The sequence below is a fragment of the Epinephelus fuscoguttatus genome, linkage group LG11 (assembly GCF_011397635.1).
Source record: "Epinephelus fuscoguttatus linkage group LG11, E.fuscoguttatus.final_Chr_v1".
NCBI lineage: Eukaryota > Metazoa > Chordata > Actinopteri > Perciformes > Serranidae > Epinephelus > Epinephelus fuscoguttatus.
Window position 1 is genome coordinate 7,944,170 of NC_064762.1, and position 23,820 is coordinate 7,967,989.

At 41.5% G+C, this 23,820-nt stretch overlaps 2 protein-coding genes across 4 annotated transcripts in view; both read right to left on the reverse strand.

The window, feature by feature from the left end:
- Positions 1-229: 229 nt before the first annotated feature.
- Positions 230-11,554, reverse strand: gtf2a1 (general transcription factor IIA, 1). Of its 2 annotated transcripts, none has more exons than XM_049590174.1 (10): positions 11,321-11,554; positions 9,620-9,721; positions 8,000-8,201; positions 7,292-7,356; positions 6,206-6,281; positions 5,964-6,088; positions 4,503-4,607; positions 3,877-4,161; positions 3,416-3,505; positions 230-2,131 (listed from the first exon to the last, which is right to left on the reverse strand). In XM_049590174.1, the coding sequence occupies exons 1-10, from the start codon at positions 11,348-11,350 to the stop codon at positions 2,024-2,026; spliced, it is 1,188 nt and encodes a 395-aa protein (XP_049446131.1). In that variant the 5' UTR covers positions 11,351-11,554; the 3' UTR covers positions 230-2,023. The 2 variants fall into 2 exon arrangements, with proteins under 2 accessions (XP_049446131.1, XP_049446130.1); XM_049590173.1 differs by having other exon boundaries at positions 5,946-6,088.
- Positions 11,555-17,332: 5,778 nt separating this feature from the next.
- Positions 17,333-23,820, reverse strand: part of LOC125897082 (forkhead box protein N3-like) — a 101,104-nt gene continuing 94,616 nt past the window's right edge. For both annotated transcript variants that reach the window (XM_049590144.1, XM_049590145.1), the window contains exon 6: positions 17,333-23,176. In XM_049590144.1, the coding sequence (XP_049446101.1) occupies positions 22,618-23,176 (559 nt within the window). In that variant the 3' untranslated portion in view covers positions 17,333-22,617. The remainder of the gene's footprint in view (positions 23,177-23,820) is intronic.

The following is a 23,820-nucleotide window of genomic DNA, read 5'->3' on the forward strand; positions in this document are numbered from 1 at the left end:
GAAAGTCTGGGATTTCTTTATTTTTCTTCAGTGTTCCACTCCAAATGTGTTGGAAAACTTTCTGTTGGCACATTTATTATATTTGTTATCTGAGGATGGTGACAGGCCATTAACAGTGTCTATTAAAAAGTGACTTTGTTACCAGTGAACATTAATCATTTTGGAAGCGGGCAACTGTTTTTAGGCCGTAGGGGAAAAAAATTGAAATAAAAAATGGTTTTTATGCCCATTAGATCATTAAAAAGAACAAACTTTAATTCTTCACTTCTTGGTTCTACATTAATCACCTTATCAGTGCTTCCTTGGTGTTAATGGGGTTTCATTAAAAGCATACCCTTTAGAACCAACCATCAACCAAATTGACACAACACTCAAAAAACACGTACTTTATTTCAAATTGCTGCAACAGGGGCACTAAAAACAAACTGCAGAGAAACACACGGCCCCCCGAGTTAAACTCACTTCGATAGAAAATATTCTCATTTAAAAGTCATGATTAAAATGAAAGCACAGGAGAACATATGGTGGACGAAATGATTTGGAGCACAGCATTATGTAGCTTAGTCCAACGGACAAAGAAAAAAAAAATAAAGGAACACTTATTAGATTATAAGAGCACAGTTTGGTGCGGCTTTCCAACCTTTTCAAAAAATAGAACATTTTGTGAACTTTCAGGAATAAATAAAAAAAATAAAATAAAATAAAGGACACCGCCCTGTCCCCACCAAAAAAAAAAAAAAAAAATTACCATTTGAACTGTGACAGTTTGAGATTATGGGGTGTGCAAGAAAAATAAACACATTTCCAGAGAAAAGCAGTGACAACACACATCAATCAACCTACACACGCACACACACACACACACACACACACACACACACAGAGTGAACACACTCAGCACATGCCTGTACAGTCAGTCACTGTCTCACACTTTGTTTCTCACACACACACACACACACACACACAGTAGACAGAAGAGAGCACGCTGTGGCTATTGATTAACTCGACTGACTGATTCACAACACATTGATAAACTGACAGTGCAAATTTTCAGACGGCTGCAGGGAACTAAAATAAGAGCGAAGAATTTACACCAACAGGACAAACTTTCGACATTTTGTACAATTCTTGAATTCAGTGTTGGATCTGTTCTTGCCTTTTTTTTGTAAAGTATTTTTGGATAAACATGGAATGAAAGCTCCAGAGAAGCTGATGAGGAAAATAATAACTACTTTTTGGATTGAGCACTTGATAGAAGATTAAAATAATGCCTTTAAACGACTATTAGTTATTTTAGGATTAATGTAATTTTGCCTTCTTTGTCTGAACCCTTCATCAAACACATTTTTTTTTTCTTTTAAAAAAAGAAGCTTAAAACAATAACAGGTTGATAACTACATAAAACACTCTGGAGCACCATTTTCATAAACATGAATTGAGACAGAATTACGATCCAAGAACAAAAATTAGAAGCCAAAAGTTGATTCTGGCCGATCTAAAGGCAGCAATCCCGACTGGTGGCACTAAGTTTGGACTTAAATGTGGACACGAGTCAATCCAGTCAACCGACTACAGTGCATCATGAACGTGTTTCTCATCTACGGGGTTATAATGAGTGACCTCTGACCTCTCCTGTGGCGGGTCAGGTCACCCTGGTCCACTACACCTGTACGATGTGAAATGCTTACTTTCCAATGTGTGTGAATTCTCTCAGGAAAAACGTAGAGAAGCCTGGAAGAAGCAAAAAAAGATAAAGAGCGCTCTGTTCGCAGGCGTTCCCTTCCCCCTGTGGGTTTCTCATCCTGCAAGGCTAGTCGAGTGTTTCTGACGACACCCTGGTTGTACGGTACCTCACAGTCCTTTGGGTTCGTCAGAGTTCTCAAAGACTCGGCAGAAGTTTCCTGAAATGAATCCAGTCACAGGATATGGAAGGATATTGAAGTGTCTGTTAACTGGATAGAAGGAGTTACAGAGTTCCTGCTCCTGTTGCTTTGTCTGTTTTTTTTTTTTTTTCTTTTCTACTTCACCATTCGGCATCCCCAATGGCTTTGGAGAAGACATAGTCTCTCCCGTTCAGATTCATGATCCCGTCCTTCAGGTGGAATTTCCATTTGTTCTTACTTCTGTGAATCTGGGGAGCAAAGAGACGGAAATTAATGTTGTGGGCGTCAAGGACAGATGGACAAGTGGACAAAGTCTCTAATGTCTTTAACCCATGCACACAGAGGACTCAGCGGGACACACACACACATATTAACCAGTGTTGACCGATACATCTTAATAAGGCCCGGTTAGCATTTAATAGTTTTGTGATATACTTTGGGCTGTAGGATACTTGTGATCCAACACTGCACTCAAGTCCGATACAGCGTTAATGTTCAAAGTAAAGGTTCTTACACACTTTAACAGGATATGGAAACTGCTGTGAAACAAACTATTTAAGAGAAATTTGGCACTTGCCCATCCTTCAGTCAACAGAAGCCTTTGCAGTGAAACTGTATCTGACAGAACTGTTTTACTGAACAGACATCGCAGCAATGTTTTAGCTAAATCTCTGTGTGTAGTGAAACTGTTATGCTGTGGCTTTTGTTTGTACTGTCTCCTTGGTTATAATCAAATATGGAGGAGTCTGATATTCAGTTTTTATGGTAGGTACATTTTGTTTTAATGGTTTTAAACCTGGCGAAAATTAGCATTAGCATTCTCACAGTTAACCATAGCTGGATATGCACAATGCTAACCAAGCTAGCAGCTAGTCTTAGGGTTAGCGCCACCCTCTCATCCAAATATGGTCACTTCTGGCTCCAAAATACAAATGAAGAGGGCAGAGCGCAATTTAAATCAAAACGATTTACATATATTGAAAAAAAAAATTACCTCAACATGTGAATAAGCTGACCCTGGTAAGCACTGATGCAGTGTGTGTGACCAGAGCTTTTATTGTGAAAGGCAGGAATGGAATTAGTAAAGCTAATGTGCTGCCAGTGACTGTGAGAGGCAATCAAGAGTTTGCAGCCTTGGTTCAAACTGCGAGGACTTATTTCATTACCTTCATCAGTATGGGTGCAACGCTAGCTAGTTTGGCAATCAGCTGATGTTCCCTTGGGTAAACAGTGCCGTAAAACTAGAAGCACCCAAGACGGTGAGTTTTGCGGCAGTGTTGTGACAGGCACATGTGTGTCTGAGTGTCTCACACAGACAGCAGAGAAGCAGCTTAAGAGCAGCACAGCAGTGCGCCCCTGAATGACACTAAAATGCTTCAGAGACTCTCATTTCTTTATTATATGACAATTTTAGTACAAACATTTACCCGCTAGCGTGGTGGATAGTCTACTGAGATATACTCGCCAAACGGAAAATAAATATTTCAACATGCAGGTTGATTGAGTGAAGTTGTGCCGTATTCACTTCTTACCTTGTCGTACTGGCACACCACTACATTCTCTGTATCAAACAGCTCCTGGTCCTCCTCATCACTGACATCATCCCCACTGTTCAGTGGCTCCTGACGAGGAAACAAAATCAGAAAGTTACCCAATCTTACCTTATCTTCTCTCTTTACATTAAAACTCTCAGAGTGGCTGACTGTGGTGAGCTGAACGTCCCATTGATTATATTAAAGCATAAACACAGAAGTAAATGATCCATATTTGTTATCTGGGGAAAAGATGATATTATATAGTAAGACATAGTTTATTTTTTTAATAACAGGAGAAATATGATAGATTATATTGGTTTTTGTTGGTTTAACTTTGTTGTTCAAACACTGATCCACTAAAAGCGATTTGAATTGTGTCTGCTGAGCCTGACAACATCTTATGCTGCAGTGCAGCTGCCATTTAACTACATACTACTTCAGTTTCCTCTGGTGCCCACCTCTTCAACCTGCCCATCCTCGCCCCCATCTTTGTCCTTCTCCTCCTCATCATCCTCATCGTACTCCTCCTCCTCATCCTCGTCCTCTTCTGAGGAGGTGTCTCCGGCGCCGTCTGCCTGCAGTATCATGGGAGGCTGCTGTGCCTGAGGCTGGGGTTGGGCCTGGGCTTGCTGCTGGGCCTGTGGTGGGGCCTGGGGCGCAGCTGCACCCTGGGCCTGCTGAACCTGCTGGACCTGAGCTGTTGCTGCCTGACCAGGCTGCTGCGCCATTGCTGCCTGCATCACCTAACGGGAAGAAAGGAGAAACAGAAGAGGAACAGTGATTGTCGGCTCATTAGTTTCATTAGCTGCTTAGAGTTAAAAGAACAGAATAAATATATCGTATAGATACGGGGAAAAACAACTGTAAATCAAGCTTCCTGTCTCTCTTTGTGTATTCTAGGGATCATATTAACACCCCCAGCGAACTTCAGCCCAAAATACACTGATACCAATCAATATTATGATAGAACAAAGAAGGCAGAGACGTGGTGGAAACTTTGCATTGGAGCAAACTCCTAAGAGCAGAGCAAACTTTGAGACAAGAGCAATTAAATGGGTAATGAAGGAGTTGAGGAAGTGCTGACCTGTGTATTGCCTTGGACTTTGTTTCCTGAAGCTAAGACGATCTGCTGCGGCTGGATGATAACTCCTGTTTGCTGGGGCAGGCCTCCCTGCAGAGGAGCCAGGACCTGCACAGACAGCACACAGGAAGAATTCACATTCTCTCACAAGGTCGAGGATAAATATTAGCATATTGTCTTTGGAGGCTTCGAAGGGAATTTCACAAAAGTTATTCCTTTAAAATCTCGACTGACTTTTATATCTGTAAGTTCTGCTGAAAAGAAGGAGTCTGGTTGCCTGATATCAGACAGAATTTTCAACTTGTTAAATTCCCGTTTCAGTCTTCGGTCTGACACTGTGTCCGCTAACAGATTTCTGTGAGGAAGGGGAATATGATTTACTCTAACCAGTCACTAGTGACCAATGTAGCTACCTGAACCGAACGACAATGTAAGTCCAAACTGATGCGTTGTCATGCCAACACAACTGATTTGCCGAGTTTAAAGAGTGGAGCGGAGCAATGGGAAAAAATCTACGATGTCGGGCACTGTTGAGAACACATGTCGATTTAGAACAGCCCCGATGGCAGTATCGTCTCCATAGCTCCCACCATGATTGTTATTACTCCTCATAAGCTCCAGCACACCTCTTGACAACGCTGGACAACTGCATTAGTCCTGCAAATAGCGCCGACTGGTTATTCGTTAAATTGTTTTAACCTTGGAACTGCTGTTTCATGTCATGATGCCAAACCAGAATCAGTCAACTCAAAGTCTGGACCCAGGAAAGGAGTCTGGATCATCATATGGTGATAGATTTTAACTTTATTTTACTTTTGCTGGTTCATTTCAAGAAGTCACTGGTATAAAGCTCATGGGTACTTAAGGGGGAAAAGATGACGTTCAGAAGTGTCCAGATTTTCCAGAATTAATTTTTTCATGGCATTTCTTTTCCTGAATTTCAAGTTTTTGTTTCCAGAGGCTGGTTCTTCCACTGCTTCAACGCCAGAGGACCCACAGCTTACTAGTCATGGATTGACTGGACACAGAAGGTCAATTATTTTACACTATAAGATGCTGATTGTTAGAAGAACACAGATAAACAAGATACATGCAGCCATGTTGCACATTCTAAAGGCCTTGCCTCTGTTTACCAAAATTAGATATTTGTACCTGTAGGCATGTCACGATACCAAACATTTGGTAGTCGATACTAATACCAGTGAAAATGCATGATTCTTATTCCTAATTAAGTATTATGGTAACAAAACAATAAATCCAATCTACTTGAACATAATCCTGCATTGTTTAAAATACGAGATCAACCACGTAAAGCACTTTGTAACAGTGTTGAAAAGTCCTTTATGAATAAAGTTCATTATTACAAAAAAACAAATACCACCATGTTTTCAGAATTTTGTCATCAACTTATTACCAAAAATCAGTTCTCATAACTTCTCCACCTACCTGTCTAACAGGGCATACCTGTTGTATGACCGGTGCCTGCACACCACCAGGCTGCATCTGCTGCTGCAGGAGGATCTGCTGCTGAGGCTGCTGGATGATGTACTGAGCCCCATTGGGTGCACGAACCACCTGCAGGATCTGACCTGAGAGGACGGAAACAGAGGTGACGTGAGTGCTGTGAGAGTGGATGCATTTATCAACTAATCTGTACAAACTGATGCACAAATAAACATGTGTGTGTGTGTGTGTGTGTGTTTCACCTTGGCTGGTGATGAGCTGTTGGTATGGGGCGACCCCTGTGGGCAAAGCAAGGGTTGCTGCGGTAGCTGCTGCACTCTAGAGGAGGAAAGGAGAACACACACACATGTGACTGAAACACAACAGTCAGGTACACACTCACATTCACACACACAAACAACAAGTAAAACTTCTGTCTGAACGCACCCAACAGCAGGAGTTTAGGGTTCAAGAACATGGGGGGAAAAAAGACTTTTAAAAAAGTTTTAAGGTTGTGAAGATGTAAATGCTCTATAGGCGCCTTTTAAAACACACACCACGTACACACACTTTAGTGTTAAGTACATTCCTCTGGAGAGACTTTAATATTTTTGAAATAGAGCACAACATCTTCCCAATCAAAGAGCTAATATTTATATTCCCTTGGCTGCTGTGATAAAAGCAGCCTTTCCATATTTGCATTCATTCATTTCACCTGCCAGGTTTGACGGTGAAAGGTTAGAAATGTGCAAGTGAAGCTTAAATACTGTGTTTGAGAATTAAGACAAAAACAGTTTACTAATACAGCAGAGATGCAAACCTTGACATCAACAGATGGCTTGCTGAACAGAAGTGTTGCTGAGAGAAGAAGTACAGAAGGGAGGGAAGTGTGGACACTCGACTGTGCGAAATTAAAACTGATGAAGGGAAAAAAGTGTGTGAGAGACACAACAGGAGCATGTAAGAGGATGTATTATCCCCAGCTTTATCTCCACTGTAATCCAGGCTACTAGACAACTCTCTAAAGGTCCTTCCTCTCCTCTACTCTCTTGCTTTTCACATCCTCCTGCCCCTCCATCTGTCTGCTACTACACCAGTGCACCTGCTGTGAGGAATCAGCCTGCAGAGACACATTAAGATCCTCTTCTTCTTCTTGGCTGGCTATGAAATATGTGCTTGGAAAAAAATCCTCCCTTTCTCTCAATAAAAGTATATTACACTGAGAGAGTGCTTCGGTAAGTAAACTAGTCTCTGTAAATCTGTATACAGTGGAGATCAGTGATTGTTGCATTGCATTACTGTTCTCTATTAAGCAGGAAACTATAATTAAATGCACATTATCTACTCACCATCCCCGTTGCACTCATGTGCTGTAGAATCTTGGAATCCTGAACAATGACTTGCTGCTGGGGAGCTGCGGAGAGAGACGTGTTTATGTCATAATATGTACCAAGATAATACCCTAAAAAGAAAATGATGTAACAGAAAAATAAAAGTATGAACACTGACTTGAAATACTATCTCCCTTTTCCCACATAACCTGATGTATTAATGTACTAAATGGCTGACAAGCGTCTTGAATCCGTCATAACCGTCTTCTGGTTGCCCTTTTTGAATGACAAATACAGACTACTGCCACCTGCTGCTATGGAGTTATTTCATCTCGCGTAGGTGCCGAGTGTACATGCTAGTTTGCCGTTTGCAGCGCGTTCAAGTGCAACTTTTTGGCCAAGACACAGACGACGTGAGGTGACGTAACAGTCAGCCTTCATTGCCACAAGCTCTTTGATGTCAGTTTGTTGTGTTTGGGCTTTCAAACTTTCCTCATTCTCTGTGCTTACACTGTTAGCAAACAGCCTGTGGGAGTCGAGGGAGGGGAGGGCATCAGCGCTGTAACCAACATCGTCATTTTTTGCTGATGGCTCAGTGGATATTTCCATTTGAGAAGAACGCAAATTAATAAAACTCCTTAATTTCAGTAGGAAAGCTGTACATGATTTAGACAATTCTTGTGTTCTTTTTGCTTGTTGTTGTTTACCACCACAGTGCTGACCTACCTTGCTGCTGCTGAGGGGGCAGGATGACCTGCTGGGCCTGCGCTGGCTGAGTCACCTGCTGGACTTGTTGGACCTGCTGTACCTGCTGCTGTACCTGCTGCTGCTGCTGCTGCTGCTGCTGCTGAGCGGCCTGCAGGGCTGCCTGCTCTTCAGTGTGGAAGCCCTCCACTGCCTTGGACTGCAAAAGTTTGTTTTCCCATAGCTGAAATATCAGGGAGACAGAAGAGTGATATTTTTGTGATGTGCCACTTTCATTACTGCCCACACACACTAGACAACTCTTGCAAAACTTTAGTTTAGTCACACACTAAGGCTGCTTTCAGACCTAGAGTTGTCTTGCTTTGGTCTGAATCAGGGACTAATGTTGTTCCAAAGTTGTGTAATTGCCTAGAGTTGGTTTGTGTTCTCACAGCAGCAATTACAAGCAGACCAGATCAAATGCCTTGTGGGAGAAAGCTGCTCTTGATTGGTCAGAAAAATCCAGGAAGTAAAGCAAACATTGAAGAAGAGTAGATAAATGTGACACTTTCTAATGTCACAATGGAGGGACAACTACACAGGTTGATTTTAGCGCTGCTCATCGTGGACTATATTGCTGTCATTGTTCATTTTAGTCAAACCATACAGTTTGAAAACGAGGCGCGGCTCCAATTAGAAAACAATGTTTTGATGCATTGGATGTGCTGAATGTGCATATTAAGGCAGTACAGGAGGAGGTGCACATTAATAATCCTCCAGGACTGTAACATGCTCATGTTTAACCCAAACAATGTGTCATGTGACTGCAGTTGGTTTAAATCCAGGTCGGAACACAAATGAACCGCACCACAGTTCGTTTGTAACCGGACCGAGACCACCTCTTCAAGAAGGTCTCAGTCCGGCTGTTTTGGTGGGTTCACACCTGCCCAAACGAACTGCACTTAGAGGTCTTGAACTTGAGTTTGACTGACCCGAACCAAACAGGTAAGGTGTGAAAGCACCCTAAGATTTTGCAGGGTCACTATTTGCAAGACTGCAATTAGATTCCTTACATAATTAGTTCCCAATCTGCTCCTGGTGGAAAATGTTACACCAAACTCCCCTTAAAATTTTGACATATTAACGATTCTTTACTTGTCTTCAAAAACACAAAACTCTAGAAACACACAATAAAAGGAGTCATATGTCGACAGTATTCCTGTCAATTCAGCATCAATAGGAAGATAAACTTTATTTATATTAAAACTTTACATTTTGGAGTTTGTCACCTCATCACCACTACCAGCCTCCATTAATTAGCTGCGCTATTTTAGTGAGGGAAGACTGTGGGAACGAGAGGTGAACCGTTTAAAAAATTAAGATTTCTGACTTCAGTAAGTGCTGGTTGGTGGATCAAATGCATCCACAATAAAACACAGACTATTTTTCAATCCACAACTCCACCCACACATTCTCAGATATTCACTTCAATACTGTAGAGGGGAAATTCTCAAACGAGAAGCTGACATTTTGTAAGTCATAATAAAAGCTCCAAATCAGCTACATCTGGAGGAGGAAGCACACCTCGCTATCCTTCTGCACCAGTGACATTTCCCCTATTGTGGTTGTACACAGGAAACAATGCTGCTGGGGGACAGTTACCGTTTTCAGCTCGAGGAGCACTTGCTCATCCACTCCCTCGTCCAGGAACAGCTCTCGCACCTCGCTGATCACATCCTCAATCACAGACTTGTATAGTTTAGGCTGCGAGGAGGCAAAAGAGACATTTTCATTAGTGTTTGCTAAGGAAGAACAAACAAAATGAAAACATATGTTATAATAAATGTTTACCACTTGGGGATTACTTTTACATAAACCATATGGTGTGTGGTATTCATATCCAATAATGCTTCACAGCTGCTACAGCAGCAGCAAAACATTACATGTCTAACAGACCACTGATATAAATTATTTATTGCCTTGCCAAATACATAACTTGGTATAAAGTGGTAATATTTAGTGTATATCAGTTATAAATACATGGCTCAACTCTGAAACTGTTCCAAGCGACATAATCCCGGGATTTATCTTAAATGGGAGCACGTCACAGTGTGCTTGTTAGGCTAATCCATATGAAGCACTGGGAGAAACCAACACGGTATAACAGTTGTGTCCCCCGGGATACCGTGGCATACACGGCGCACACACCAACAGCTAACCCGTTTAAAGCTCTACAACGGCCGCATTTCAGCACCGGAAACAAGCGACACAATGGAGCCCGACAGGCCACCGCACTGCGCTCACTGCACCACATTGTCCCCAGTGTCCGCAGCACGGACCTCGGTCTCGCCTTCCCTCCCCCTCGGCCTGTCTGCTCCTCCACTATTTAAAGCACAGTGTGGTGTTTATATGTAGAGCCGGTGACGTAGCGTCGAGTAGCACCTTCCCATCCCGGGCAGTCTATATTAGAGAGCCAATATGGCTGTATAAAACCAGGCAGCAGAAAGGAGGAGGGTCAGAACCGGAGCGAGGGGAGACGTGGAAGCCATTTTACGGAGCGGCAAACTGCGCGCTCGACCGCCCCGTACTCTTGAGCGATGTGTGGCGGAATGTGGAGGATATTTTCGGTGTAATTTCGTCTTGAGTGCTCAGCTTTGACTAAACTAGTGTGGCCTGGGGGACAGAGCTGTTATGAGATGGGTAAAGGTGGCGGTTTGGGGCTAACCTGCCTTCTGGTCGTGGAATGGTGGACAATGATGAGGCGTTAGGCTGAGCAACGTTGACGGTTTTCGGCTAAGGACTTTTAATTTGTACAAAATAAGCTCTATATATACGCAGTGGATGGTGGCGAGGTGCTTTGCGAACATTTACACCTTATAAATAATGCAAAAATAACAATTTAGCTCATATTCACCAGTTTTTCTTATCGACACAAGCAGTTATTTGACTCGACTAAAGCAACAGCACAAACACAAACCTCCTTTGCTACAAGCCATTTTTACACGTCTGACGCTATCACGAGCCAACTCATGTGAGCTTCAACCTGACAAACAGCCCATAACTTCCAGCTTTAAAACCCCCATCACTGACCCTACACTTTAACGCCATTTTCACCTATTTCCACAGCCCCTCTAACGTTAGCCATTGCTCCTACGAGTTGGCTTTATCTGAGAGAACAGTCTAGTTTCGAAAACTGGTTAAAATGGCCGATTGACTCCACCAAGTCTTCATTTTATTTCATACCACAGTGTAGTGTTTGTTAAAGCAGATTCAGTTCACTGAAATAAAATTAAAAGCCAGCCTCTTTCCATTATCTTTACCCCCATTTTCCCCCGCTGACAATCCTTAGAGATTGATCCTTACCACTGGGTTCGAGTTAGCCGAGCTCGCCATTATACGCGTAGTGTAAAAACCACACGGCAATAGGCGAGAAATAAGAGCCAAAAATTACGAAAAACGACTTAAAACAACTGGGAACGATATTTTAAAACAGCCGGCATTACTTTTGTAAATAAAACACAGTTTTAGCGGTCTTATTTACAATCCCGGGCTGCGAGTCCCCAGCCGTCCTCCTTCCGTCGTTGTCCTGCTTTATATACTGAGCGATGGAGCTGCGAGTGCGCGAGACATAGGGCAGGGTCAAACCGCACATCGCGCGAGATTTCGCGCGGCGTATGATGACCAAGCAGTACAGCTGCTGCTGCTGCTGCTGGGAAATGTAGTGTGAATGTGGTAAGGCTGTAAATAAATGTGCTCAGGTCGCATTATAGAGCTCAGTGATCTTGTTTACTGAATTAGGCCAACTGTAAATTTTATGACCCATATAAGGAATTAATCACAACACTCCATGAACCATGCTCCTCACACAAAAGGTAAATAATATAATATTGATGTGGAGTAGGAGATTATTAATTTGCATAACAGTTAAACAAATAAAAAACCCAAAGGGAAACCTGGATGTCATCTTCATTAGTCTGTAACGCTCAGTGATGGTGGTCAAACTGACTGAGAGCTGCATAATATGAGGACAGAGAGCAGAAGGGGGCGCTGTAACACAACTCTTCTTTTGTTTTATTTTATCATATGCACAAATGAATAACAAAGGAAGTTAAGATCAGGCTTGATTGAATATAAAGGACTGTGGTCTAAAATATGCATAATTTGTATGAAAAAAACTTCTAAGGGATTTTAAAGGGACCCCACCTAGCACTGAAATTAAAAACAGCTGTGTATGCTGACCACCAGTTTACAAACGGACATGTATATTTTAAAAAAACATCTTAAAAAAAGTAAAAGTATTGGCTTCCAAACAAGCAAAGGACCAGGAAAGAAAAATAATAATTCCATAAAAGGTACAATATACTCTTTTGTCTTATCATTATTATCATTTGTATTTATTTTTTTTTTTATTGAGTTTACAAAGAGACATATATTTTCTAAAAAAAAAAAAAAAAGGGCAATGAATATTAATTTCCAAGCAAGCAATACTAGAGATTTTAAAAAGGCAACAGGAGAAAAATTAATAAAGTACAAAATACATTTGTGCATTAAAAAAAATAGCACCACCAATACTACAGCTACTACTAATAAAAATGATAATGATAATAATAATAATTATTATTATTATTATTATTGCTATTATTATTATACTTACAGTGCATACTTATTATTATTTACAAACAGACATAAATATCTTAAAAATATCTTTTCAAAAATGGAAAACAAGCAAGTAAGCAATACTAGAGATAATAAAAAAAATATTATTATTATTATTAATAATAATAATTATTATTATTATTGTTACTATTAATCCTGTGTATAACTGACAACATAGCGAAAAAATAGAATTTCCCCTCGGGGATTAATAAAGTATATAAAATAAAATAAAATAAAATAATATCACAATAATTTTAGTTTTTCCTTTTATTTTATTTTATTTCAATTTATTTTATTTTAAGTGCCATGATTTGTCTTTGAAAATGATGATTCACAATAAAAATATTTGTAACAATAATTTATACATTCGTCTACGTAATTCAAACATTGCCCCCATTCTTTTCACAACTGTGCCACAGAAAATTATTTATTTATTTATTTTACCCAATTTTCTCTCTGCTAACGCACATTAATCAATAATTCTGTGCTGACTAACTTGTTGTGGAAACATTTGAGCTACATTTTTCAAGTGTTAAAACTTTTTGGCCCATGCCTACTGTCAATGATCAAAATTGAAAACTTCTGTAAGGGTTGTTGTACTTTTTATTTTACTTTATTTATGACAGCTTTGCAGATTATAATCTGACATACAAAACATGCTTTCTTCAAAGAATATCTTTAAATTTTATAGTTTTTTAAAATGCCATTAAGTTTGTTACTGTTGAAACTACATTTCTGTAATGTAACATTGTTCTCTGTGGGAATATCTGGTGCCTTTGTTTTAACACATGTAATGTAGTAACATCTAACCGCCACAAGAGTGTGATCACACCACACAGCAGAACTCCAGAAAACAAGCTCTCGTTTTCCTGGCTCCATGACACACACAAACACACACACACAATCCAATCACTTTGTACAGCATGCAACTATTTTACACATAATTCAATAAAGGTGGAGACGTAAGTGAATTTTTGGATGAACCATGTCCGTAGGCTGTGTATGTTTAATCACAAATACACCTGTCCTGACGAGCGGGGGAACATTTCCAAAAACAATAAAGCTTTGCAGTAAATGAGAGCTGACAGGAGAACGTTACCTCCACTTCTGTCTCCATGGAAACTTGCCTCACTGGTCATTCTGTGGATATGGATGATATAGACCGGGGAACACGCAGCTCTCCGTGTATCAATCCACTTCAGCATGCCTCCTCCAGGACTCAATGTCACAACTGACTTCATGAGATGGATTTCACTGAGGGGAAATTAAAGGCCTGTGTGACACTGATGAAAACATGTTTGAATCCACTAATAACCTTTTTCTTTACAAAGTTGTGAGGAAGATGATTGGACACTTGTGCAGCAGCTGTTTCTCAAACTGTGAGATGTGACCATAAAGCTGCGTTATCTGAAGCGTGTCATCGCTACCTTTGAGTCTCACTCTCGGTAACTGAGTGGTATGATGCCCTCTAAAGATCTAGAGAATGCACACTTTTCTCCCCCCTCTTTCTTTGCTGTAGTTGCATAGCAACAGAGGAGCTGCTAGCTCCAGTTGTGTTGGTGGTGGGAGCGCGCTGCACAGGGAGGCACTGGCTCGAGATTAAGCCTGTCTCGGCTTCAATTATGAATGGGCTTCCACTGCCACACGGCTCCAAAATGGCACCACTCAGTTTGATAAGGCATCGAGGAACTCTTTGGTACACTTAACTCTTTTACTTCTCTCCCTGAGGGAGGAGCCGAGTTTGACTTTAATCAGAAGTATTGAACTTAAATGATTAGAGGAAGTAAATGAATAATTAACTGGCGGAAGAGGCATGGTTATGATAAGACCCTTGTTGATGGGAATATGTGAGGTTAATGATTGAGGTCAGTCTTGAGAGCAAATTAAAGAGTCTCCAGTCTCACAAAGCTCGCACTCTACCAGCAAATGGGGGTTAGTGTGTGTTGCATGTTGAAGTGGTGAAAAGGAGGAGGGGGGTATAGAGAGGGTGATATGCTTCCTGTAAGCCTTTGCTATATTTAACTCTGAATTTTAAGAGGAAAAAATTAGGAGTGTAATAATACACAAATTCATGTTGAACCTTTGGGTACGAGGCTTTTGGTTCGGCGCGTATTACAAACTGAACGATATGTTGGACAACACTTTCTCACTCCGACCTCGTCACACATCAACGTTTGGTCATGGAGCTTCCACATCCAGATTCGACGTACAAGGTACCCTGGGTGTGTTGGTTGACGACGTTCTGGGACGCCGTGTCAAGTTCTTCCTGTTACATGCATTGTCTGTTTTCAAAATAAGCGCACTACGTTGATACATCACTGCAACTTGATGCTTTTTTTCCTTCAACCGCTAGTGCACGTGGTTGGGTTTCAGAAAAAAAACAGGGTTTGGCTTTATAATCTTACAGGAAGCAAACACCGCTCTCCTGGGTGAAAGTCAGTGTTTGTTGGACCCATCCAACACCACTCCCATCCGCCCTGTTAGGACTTTCACCGCCTTAACTTTTGTTCTTGTCCCGCCGCATTTCCCTGAAGCCACCAAATCCTGGTAAACTATAATGGTGACCGGCCACGTATCATGCTGATGTAAACTATCCTATTACATTTAGAAAATAAAATATACAGCTTAAACTGTTTTTAATATGTCCTCAGCACCATTGCGCTCCACGAGGCACGCCGGAACAGGCAACATGCTGTCAGTCTCTCCCACCGAGGCCTTGACGAAGTGCACCAGGCTTTGAAGCCAATTTTCGTAGTGGCCAAACAGTGGTACTGCAGTTTCTGAGGTCCATTACGTGATGCCCTGTGGCCCAATAATACATTTTCCCATTGACTTACAGTGGGAAATAGACGTACGTATATAAGTGGATCCATCTTCTGAGCGCCACAACACCCACAACTTGACTAGTTATAATATCAGGATTTGATCCATTCACTCCGATAACAATTCAAAAGCCTAAAGGAGCTGCGAGTTGAAATCATTTTATCCCCAATCAAGTTAGCGGAGGGCTAAACCGGAAGTTAGATGTTCGGCTCAACTGCTGTTAAGTCTCTATTGCTGGAACCATTTTGGCTTCATGTGCCACTGAACAGCTTTCATATGAATGGAGGGGGCCGCGCAGCCAATGCCGTGCCCAGTTCTCATAATATATCCATGCTCCCACCCCCAAACCAAAACAGTCTACTCCAGTAAGACACACTGGGAGGCAGCTACGCTAAGCTAGCTCATTGCAAGACGGTTAGTAACGTCATTACCGAGAGAAGATCCTCTAATAACCTACAGGTCTGGTGTTTGGAGCCACTTCAGTTTTGCTGTGAATTATGAGGTGATGATGAGAGAGAGCGGTGGATAAAAAACCACCTAGCCAGAAAACGAGGTGCCCTGCACTCTCCGTAGCAGCTAACCCAGGAGCACAGTAACATACATGACCTCTGAGCCAAAGCATGAGCTGCTGCGCTGTGACAGACCCTCTTTAGCAGCCAAGTCAGCGGCACAAACAGTCGATAGTTGCACGGTGCACACACCCTAAAGCAGGGCACAGTAGCCTCTGTGTGGCTATAGCCTCTCGTTCAGCAGCTAACGGCAGCTAACGTTAGCACAAAACCAAAGCAGTGAGCAGTGACTGCTGGTGGGCCGGGTACATTAGCTCAGTGGTTCCCAACTGGTCCAGCTACGGGGTCCAGATTTCTCTTTAGTCATTAGTTCAATATATTTAATATATTCGGTGTTATACTTGTGTTTGGACATGTCATCGAGCTAGTTTGCTGTCTCTGTCAAGTAGCTGTCCGTTCGTTATTCACTCTACAGCAGCTGCCGCTGACACAGTGAGCGAAAGAAACAGCATTAATGTCAGTAGTAACATAGTTTTTATATTTTAGGACACAGATGACGAAAAACAGTTTAATGGTCTAACTTTACAGTTCTCTACACAGTTAGCAGTCTGATTACGTTTTCAACAAGTAACCTATATAGAGTGCTCCAGGGATGACGTTTTCCTGTAGGCCAACACCAAAGTTAGCATCACCCTGGTTCCCTCGTCCAAAAGTCTTTGCCAGTTTTCCATTGGATTCTGTATTATTACCAAAAACAAACTCTATGGCAAACAAACATTTATGATATTTACAAGTTTTGTTCAGAAGTGAAAAGCTAACCTTTTGTTTTGATGATGACCTAATGTCACCTAATTTAGCCACTTGTTAGTAATCGTATTTGTAAGACACATAGAAGCTTCAAAGCTCATGCGTGGGGGATTTACTGATGTATTTTATGTCGTAGAGCAAAACGTGAATGTCTCTTAAGCTTGTGTTATCCACAGACCTAATTTCAGGCATTTCACCAAAAACCAATTGACTTTGGGACGAGGAAACTGGAAGTGCAAAAATACTAACTCATTTCTGGGTTCGGTACTCATTCTTAGGGCACTCTCATGTGTTTAGAAAGAAATCACTGACTTTGCTTTACCCAGACTTAAACAAACCCACTTCAGCCAGACTGTGATTTCTGCTTTGTACAAAAAAGCCCAAATGATGTTAGCTTTCATACATTTAAAATTTTAAAAAATAAGAATAAGAAATTTCTCTGGCATTTCTACATTAAACACACCACCTCATGTTTGTACTGTATCCAACCGAACTGTGAATTCTGTGAATCGTCCCACTCCTGGAAGAAACAGTTGCCTACCAGTCAGCTCACGTCCGTCCAAAGGAACAGCCAAACGAATCTTCTGCAACTCGTATTTTTTATTATTGCAACCAACTGGAAGACAATACATCACATAAACATCATTGCAGTTTTTCAGAAAATGGAAAACAAAATAAAACAACATTTATATATTTTTTGCCACGGTATTGGACAACGTTGATATTTACATGTAGTGATGAAATAGGTCTTGAAATCATTCTTTGGCAATATGATTGCACAATAAGGAGAGAATTGAACATTTACTGGAAAAAAAATAAAAAATAAAAACAACACCCGGGTGCACTCTGCATCACATCTCACAGATCAATAACAGTTTTGCATTTTGACATCTCTAACCTATGGCTTTCCAATATTCAGCTCAGACAGTCACCAGAAATAATGGCAGTATTGTAGATAATTTTGTCAGAGAGAGAAAACAAAACAGAAAATGAAAATGTGCATAAAAACATCAACAAATAAAAAATGGCAACTGTATTTTTTTTCATCGTATGTTTGGCAGGTTTGAAACGAACACTTGTTTTCGGGGCTTTTCAGGCAGTGACGTATATTTTCTTTGCTTTAAAATGTCCACGGTATATTTGATGTGTTTTTCCAGGACTCGCAGGTCAGGAGTTCATCTTTCCTGCATGTCACTGAGTGAGTCAGAGGAAAAAAGGTGGTTGCTAAAGCAACACATTCTCCCCTCGACATGCCTCTTGCCAGCTGAACACATTATTAGTCACCACAACAGTGGATTGTTGCTGCAAATACAGCAGAGTGCTTGACCTGGGCCGTGGGAGCACTCAGACAGATATCAGACGAGAGACGGATGGCACACAACAAGAACACTGACAGTGTCTCCTTTTAGCCTTTTTTATATGTCGGCATGGATACCATACAAAATGCAAAGCCAGTGATGCATGCTACAGGTGGCAGAGGACTGTACCAGTGGATGGGACATGCATTTGTTTGCCTGCTTGGCTCGCTGACAATCACTCCATTGAGCTTAAACACAAAAAAAACCTCGTCTGACTGCTGCTACAACCGACACTTCCTCCTGCAAAGCTGCTTTTTATATGTACTGCATCTCCGCAGCTGTGGGGAAATTAATACTTTAATGCATTCCTGCTTCAGCAAAGCATGCTGTGTAATGGCAGTGCAGTGTTTATATCACTTCTGATGCAAAAATGTCAAATGCTGCTCTTCAATCAGGTCAGTGGCTCCGTTTACATGCACACTAATATTCCACAGTTTTTCCCAATATGACAATATTCGGAATTTGATACGGGCCATGTAAACACCATATTCTTTAAGGTTTTCAGAATTTAGCATTTTCCAATTAAGACATGGGATATGCTGGTATATTTGGGCTGTTTAATACGAATATTTGACGATTCTTTCTTTTCTTTTCCACATAAACTTTTAAGTTTGAACAGGGCTCAGCAAGAAATCAGGTAAACAAGCTAACAGCGCTGACGACAGATTGGTAATGTGCAACATTTTTTGCCGACACCAGATATCAAACAAAAGCCAGCAACTGTGTCGTATTGAGTATCTGTGAGCTGTAAATTTACAGCTGCTGCTGCATTGTGTCCACAGCTGTCTGCACCAAAGAAAAGCATGAAAGTCAACAGCGCTCACTCCACAACAAAAATCTGGGGACTAAAACATCGTGAGGACCAGAAAAACAAAACCCAGATTGCTTGACTTGAAGCAATCTCAGTCGACTGACTGTGTCTCCGACTGATGATTTGAATTTCCCGCTTTAAGAGGCAGCCCTAGCCGGTATCATTCAGGTTGTAGGAGCATTCTTTGGACATGTATCCAGTGCATCCAGAACATGCGTCTCAGTTGGGCTTTTTACTGCAGTTTGCATCCGATGGCTTCTTGCCTGTTCGTTGTACACAAACCAACTTGCCAACAGTTTGCAAGGCTGGTGTAAAGATACACGCCTGGTAGGACCATCCTAATGATGTGAGCTCAACATCCTGTTTCGCGCCAAATCCAGTCAGAAGAACGGCGAAAACGTCTTTTCGTCCAAGAAACTCTTCGATTGCATCCTCTTGTTCTTGTTGAATTGCTGTTATTGACTCTCTTTCTGCAATAACGTCACTTATTGCTGTGTTTACTTTACTTGCTGTTCTGCAAGCTGTGGCCTGCATTTTACATCATGAACTACAACATAGTCTCTGACTGGCTGCTTACGTTGTCAACTACAGTTTGAATCTCTAACTGGCCCTGATTGGACTTTAATTTCTGGAGCGTGTTTGGAGCAACAGCGAGTCCAGACTGATACAGAGAGAGAGACAGAATGTTGAGCTCACATCATCAGGATGGTCTGGATGCATGCCCAAAATTCAAACCCACATTTCTGGTCGGAAGAAGAAACACAGCTTCTTTTAAATATTATGACAGACCTGGAAATCAACAGGTTTTTGGATTTGTGCAAATATCAAAACACTGATATGGAGATAGATTTGTCTCGGTATTATTTGTGTGAGGAGATCAACAATTTCTGCGTAAATGTGTAAATAAAAACTATAAAACAACGTACACAAATACAAAAAAGATTTTTATGTTACACGGATCTGCACATACACAAATTCCAAAACTAAAAAAAAAAGACTCAGTTTGCGTAAAATTAAGATACATAAATATCTGTGTTTGAAAGTTATAAAAGTTAGGAAGATAATCACAAATGCTTTTCATGTATTTGTAAATTAATTAAACGTATTCAAAGATTTTTTTTAAATTGTTAAATGTGTGCATTTGCAGATCTATTTTATTTTTGGCAAAATATTTTTCGAGTTTACACATCTTTTTTTGTATTTGTGGAAGGTATTTTATTTTGTGATCTATTCACACAAATAATGAGACAAATTAATCTCCACACATTGACCTTTTCAAGAAGGTGTTACAGGAATGACAGACGGAGGCTGTGTTTGCACGGTGTAACAGGTCCGCTGCCAGAAAGAAAGTAAAATAACAGACATTTCACTTTTCTAGATTTTGACGTGATAAACAACAAGTAAGGGCAGGTTAATGGGATTATACACAGCTGCATGTGAACAGGAATATTGGTGGAATATCTATTATCTTTTTCACCATGTTAACAGCTCAGTGGGCGCATTGTCATTTTTGGAATAAGGGAAAAAGTGGAATATTTTGTGCATGTAAATGTAGTCAGTGTTTTCATGATTCACATGCACCTTGTAGAGTAGCGAAATATATTCAACAAACCATCTTATCTGTGGACTGGGTTCTTGAGATAAATATGCAAGCTTGACATCCTCATCCTTTAATCAAAGGGTTAACAATACTGTATGTAAATAAAAAGAAACTCTGTCTTTTATGCCGTCTCCTACATTCCTCTTTCTTTTCAACTTCTTCGTAGCCTTTTTGGAGATATGAGGTTCTTTCAGGACACCTACAAAGTTTCCCCGTCTGATCCAAACACGTACACAGATGGAAAATAAGGACACATGTACATTTACACACAGGCGAGAGGAAAACAAAAAGAAAAGAAACAATACTGTTATAAATAAAGACGTTCTGTCCAAACATGTCGGAGACATGACAACAGAGGTACTGAGGGCAGGCAGGCAGGCAGGCACAATGTTAAAGGGTGTGTGTTCCTGGGCACACAAACTCACACACTCTACAGATGTGTTCTGAAATAACACTGGGGTTAACATTGAACACCTAAAAACCACTGTACAGGCAGAAGAAGACGGAAGCCCACCCCTAAGAGGTGATTCAGCTGGCCTACGTAGCCTGAACCCGAAGCCCAGAGGGCCTCTTAAAAATTGCAGAGTGATCTCCCAGACGCTCCTCCCTGAAGACGTGTCTTTGAAAGCCCGCTCAGAAAAAAAACAAAACAAACAAAACAAAACAAAAAAAGGAACCCAAAAGATTCAAAGGAACAACAACAACAAAAATCCAATATAATCACGGGTATAAGAATTGGCGGCAAAACTTTTTTTCTTTCCTCTAGGATCAAGGTTTATATGAAAATAAGTCATGCTTCATGCTAAATACATCGTTTATCTTACATGATCTTTGAATAAAAAAGATTTGCTTTTTATCTTATTTACAAGCACCCATGCAATATAACTGAGAAAGTCCTGCAGGTCAAATTGCTTCAATTAAGAAAGGAAAAAAATAAAATATTTTCTAACCTTTTTACAGAGTTGTCCACACGGGACAAATTGCTTATATCTTTATGAGGGTAGAGTGAGGGTAAACAGACACAAACAGAAATCTAAACCCACAGTTCATGTATATAGTTCTTTGACACTGTCAAAATGAAGAGGAAGGTGTGGCAGCTACTGGTAGCGACCATATTATCTATACCAGGTGTCTACGTCTATGGACAGAAGTACTGGGGAGGTTTAAGGGACGTTTACATTATGCAACAACAACAACAAAATGAAGGAGATATTGCCTCAGACCCGGCACACTATCCATCTCTATGGTGATAAACATGACCTTTTTTTTTTATTTTAAAATATCTATCTTAAATACTATGAGTGCTCTTGAAATAAACCATGTCTTTACCCATGATGCTTCTATTATAAGTGGTGTTAAATAATCTTAAGTGCATGAATATATATCACATTGGGTTTTACAATTATTTTCGGTCACCTCCCCCCCCCCCCCCTCGCTCACTATGCCTTCTTGTGGTTTTTTTTTGTGTGTGTGTGTGTGTGTGTTTTTTTGTCAGCTGTCGTATCGGCTACATGAAGCAACCTGGTCGCTTATCTTTGGCACAGTCTCACATTTGTGCTCGTGGATGTCGGAGAGTGACGCTTTAGCGTTTAGAGCGGCGGCCGCGAGAGCTCTAAGTCTTGTTAAATAGGCTCTGCCGTCTTTGCTGGCATCACTGCGAGATTGCTACAGATTCACATAGAAACAAACAGGTAAGACAAACAGCCATCTTCTTCTGTGTTTATGTACTGTAACGCTCCTCAATGTGATTCCGTTTTGTCGTGTCGTCCAAATTAGTGACAAAACATGCTCGTTTTTTTTTTCTTTTTTTTTTGTGTATGGCTTTCATCCCCTTTTAAACAACAAAAACAACAAAGACACATGAGAGATACCCATTGATGTTAGTGTTGCTGAACATGTAGGAAAACATAGATTTTTGATATTGCCACAAATAAGTAGGATTCACCTAATGCCCTGCAGATAGATAGAGGGAGATGAGAAGTGTCCGTTGAGACTAATGCTGTAGTAACGTTACCTGTTGACCTATTTGTGTGTACGTGTCTGTGTGTGTTCATGTGTGTGAGCTGTGTGTGTTTGTCATGTACTTGTTCCATGTGTTAGTTTCTCAGGGCCTCTTTCTGCTCCTTCTGGCCCTTGGCGGTGCGGTTTGTGATGTTGTTGAGGCAGGCTCTGACCCCTGCCAGGTGGAGCAGCGACCCCGCCGCCTCCTTCATCTCCTCGTCGTCACTCTCCGGCGGCTTCTCCACCGCCGCCGCGCGCCGCTTCTTCAGCGGCAGCGTGTCGCTAATGCCCCTCGCTCGGTTTTTGGTCCAGGGCAAGCTGCTCCCTGCCAGAGTCCCAGCTCCCGGCCCCGAGCTACGTCTCTGTCCGCGCAGGGGCTGCTGGGAAATGTAGGTAGCGGCGGCGGTGGCGGTGATGTGAGAATCCAGAGGGATCTCCCGGGGCTCGGGCTTGACGTCTGATTGGATCTCCACGGCGATGATGTCGTCGTCGTCCAGAGGGGAGGAAGGGGTGCCGGCCTGTGAGGAGCACAGCCTGCTGGGGGATTTGGCGGTGCTGTAAGTGTGGTCGTCCTGGAGGTCCTCGCTGCAGAGCGGAGGAGAGTAGCGGGAAGGGCTGTCCTGTCCTCGGCTTAGATAATCTCCCAGGGATGATCTGTACGAAACAAGGACACAGAGCGAGACAGAATATTGTTACGGGTGCTGTCACGCTGCCAGCCAGGTGGCCCGCCTGTGTGCGCCTCACTCCACTGAAGCCGCTCCAGTTTGCTCTGCATTTGGCTGCGGAGCAAAAAGAATTCACATGATAATCTATCAACCTCAAATATCCCCCCAGGGCCTCATGTGCATATTTCTCAGGTCAGATTAAAAGCTCGTATCTCCAAAAAAGAGTCAGCCTTTCCTTTCAGAAATGAGCAGACTCATTTTCAGATTGCCACCTTTGCATTTTTCAAATGACACAGTGCATTCTGAGCAGCTCTCACACTCCCTAAGGTTGTGAAACTTGCTCAGCACATAAAGGACCTTGCAAGCTTTAAAGTCAGAACGCCACAGCGAAGCCATTTAACCACTGTCCACTATACATCAGCACCGACATTATACTGCAACACATATTTTGCTCTATTAGTCAGAAGACACTTTTCTCTGTAAGGCATTAAAGGACAGGGGTGCATTCTGACAACCAATAAATCAAAAGGAGCTTCGGCGGCGTGCCCTGTCCCCCGGACATTTTCTCCCCTCAGAACGAGAGGGTTAGCATATTATTAATATCTTATAAGAAAAACATGCACCCCTTACAGT

Coding starts and splice junctions, on each gene's coding strand:
- gtf2a1 (XM_049590173.1), bottom strand. CDS start 11,350: ATGGCGAGCTCGGCTAACTCGAACCCAGTG. Junction 9,722..11,320: donor CGGCTAACTCGAACCCAGTG/GTAAGGATCAAT, acceptor GCCTCCTCGCAG/CCTAAACTATACAAGTCTGT. Junction 4,608..5,945: donor AGGTATGCCCTGTTAGACAG/GTAGGTGGAGAA, acceptor CTGTCTGTGCAG/GTCCTGGCTCCTCTGCAGGG.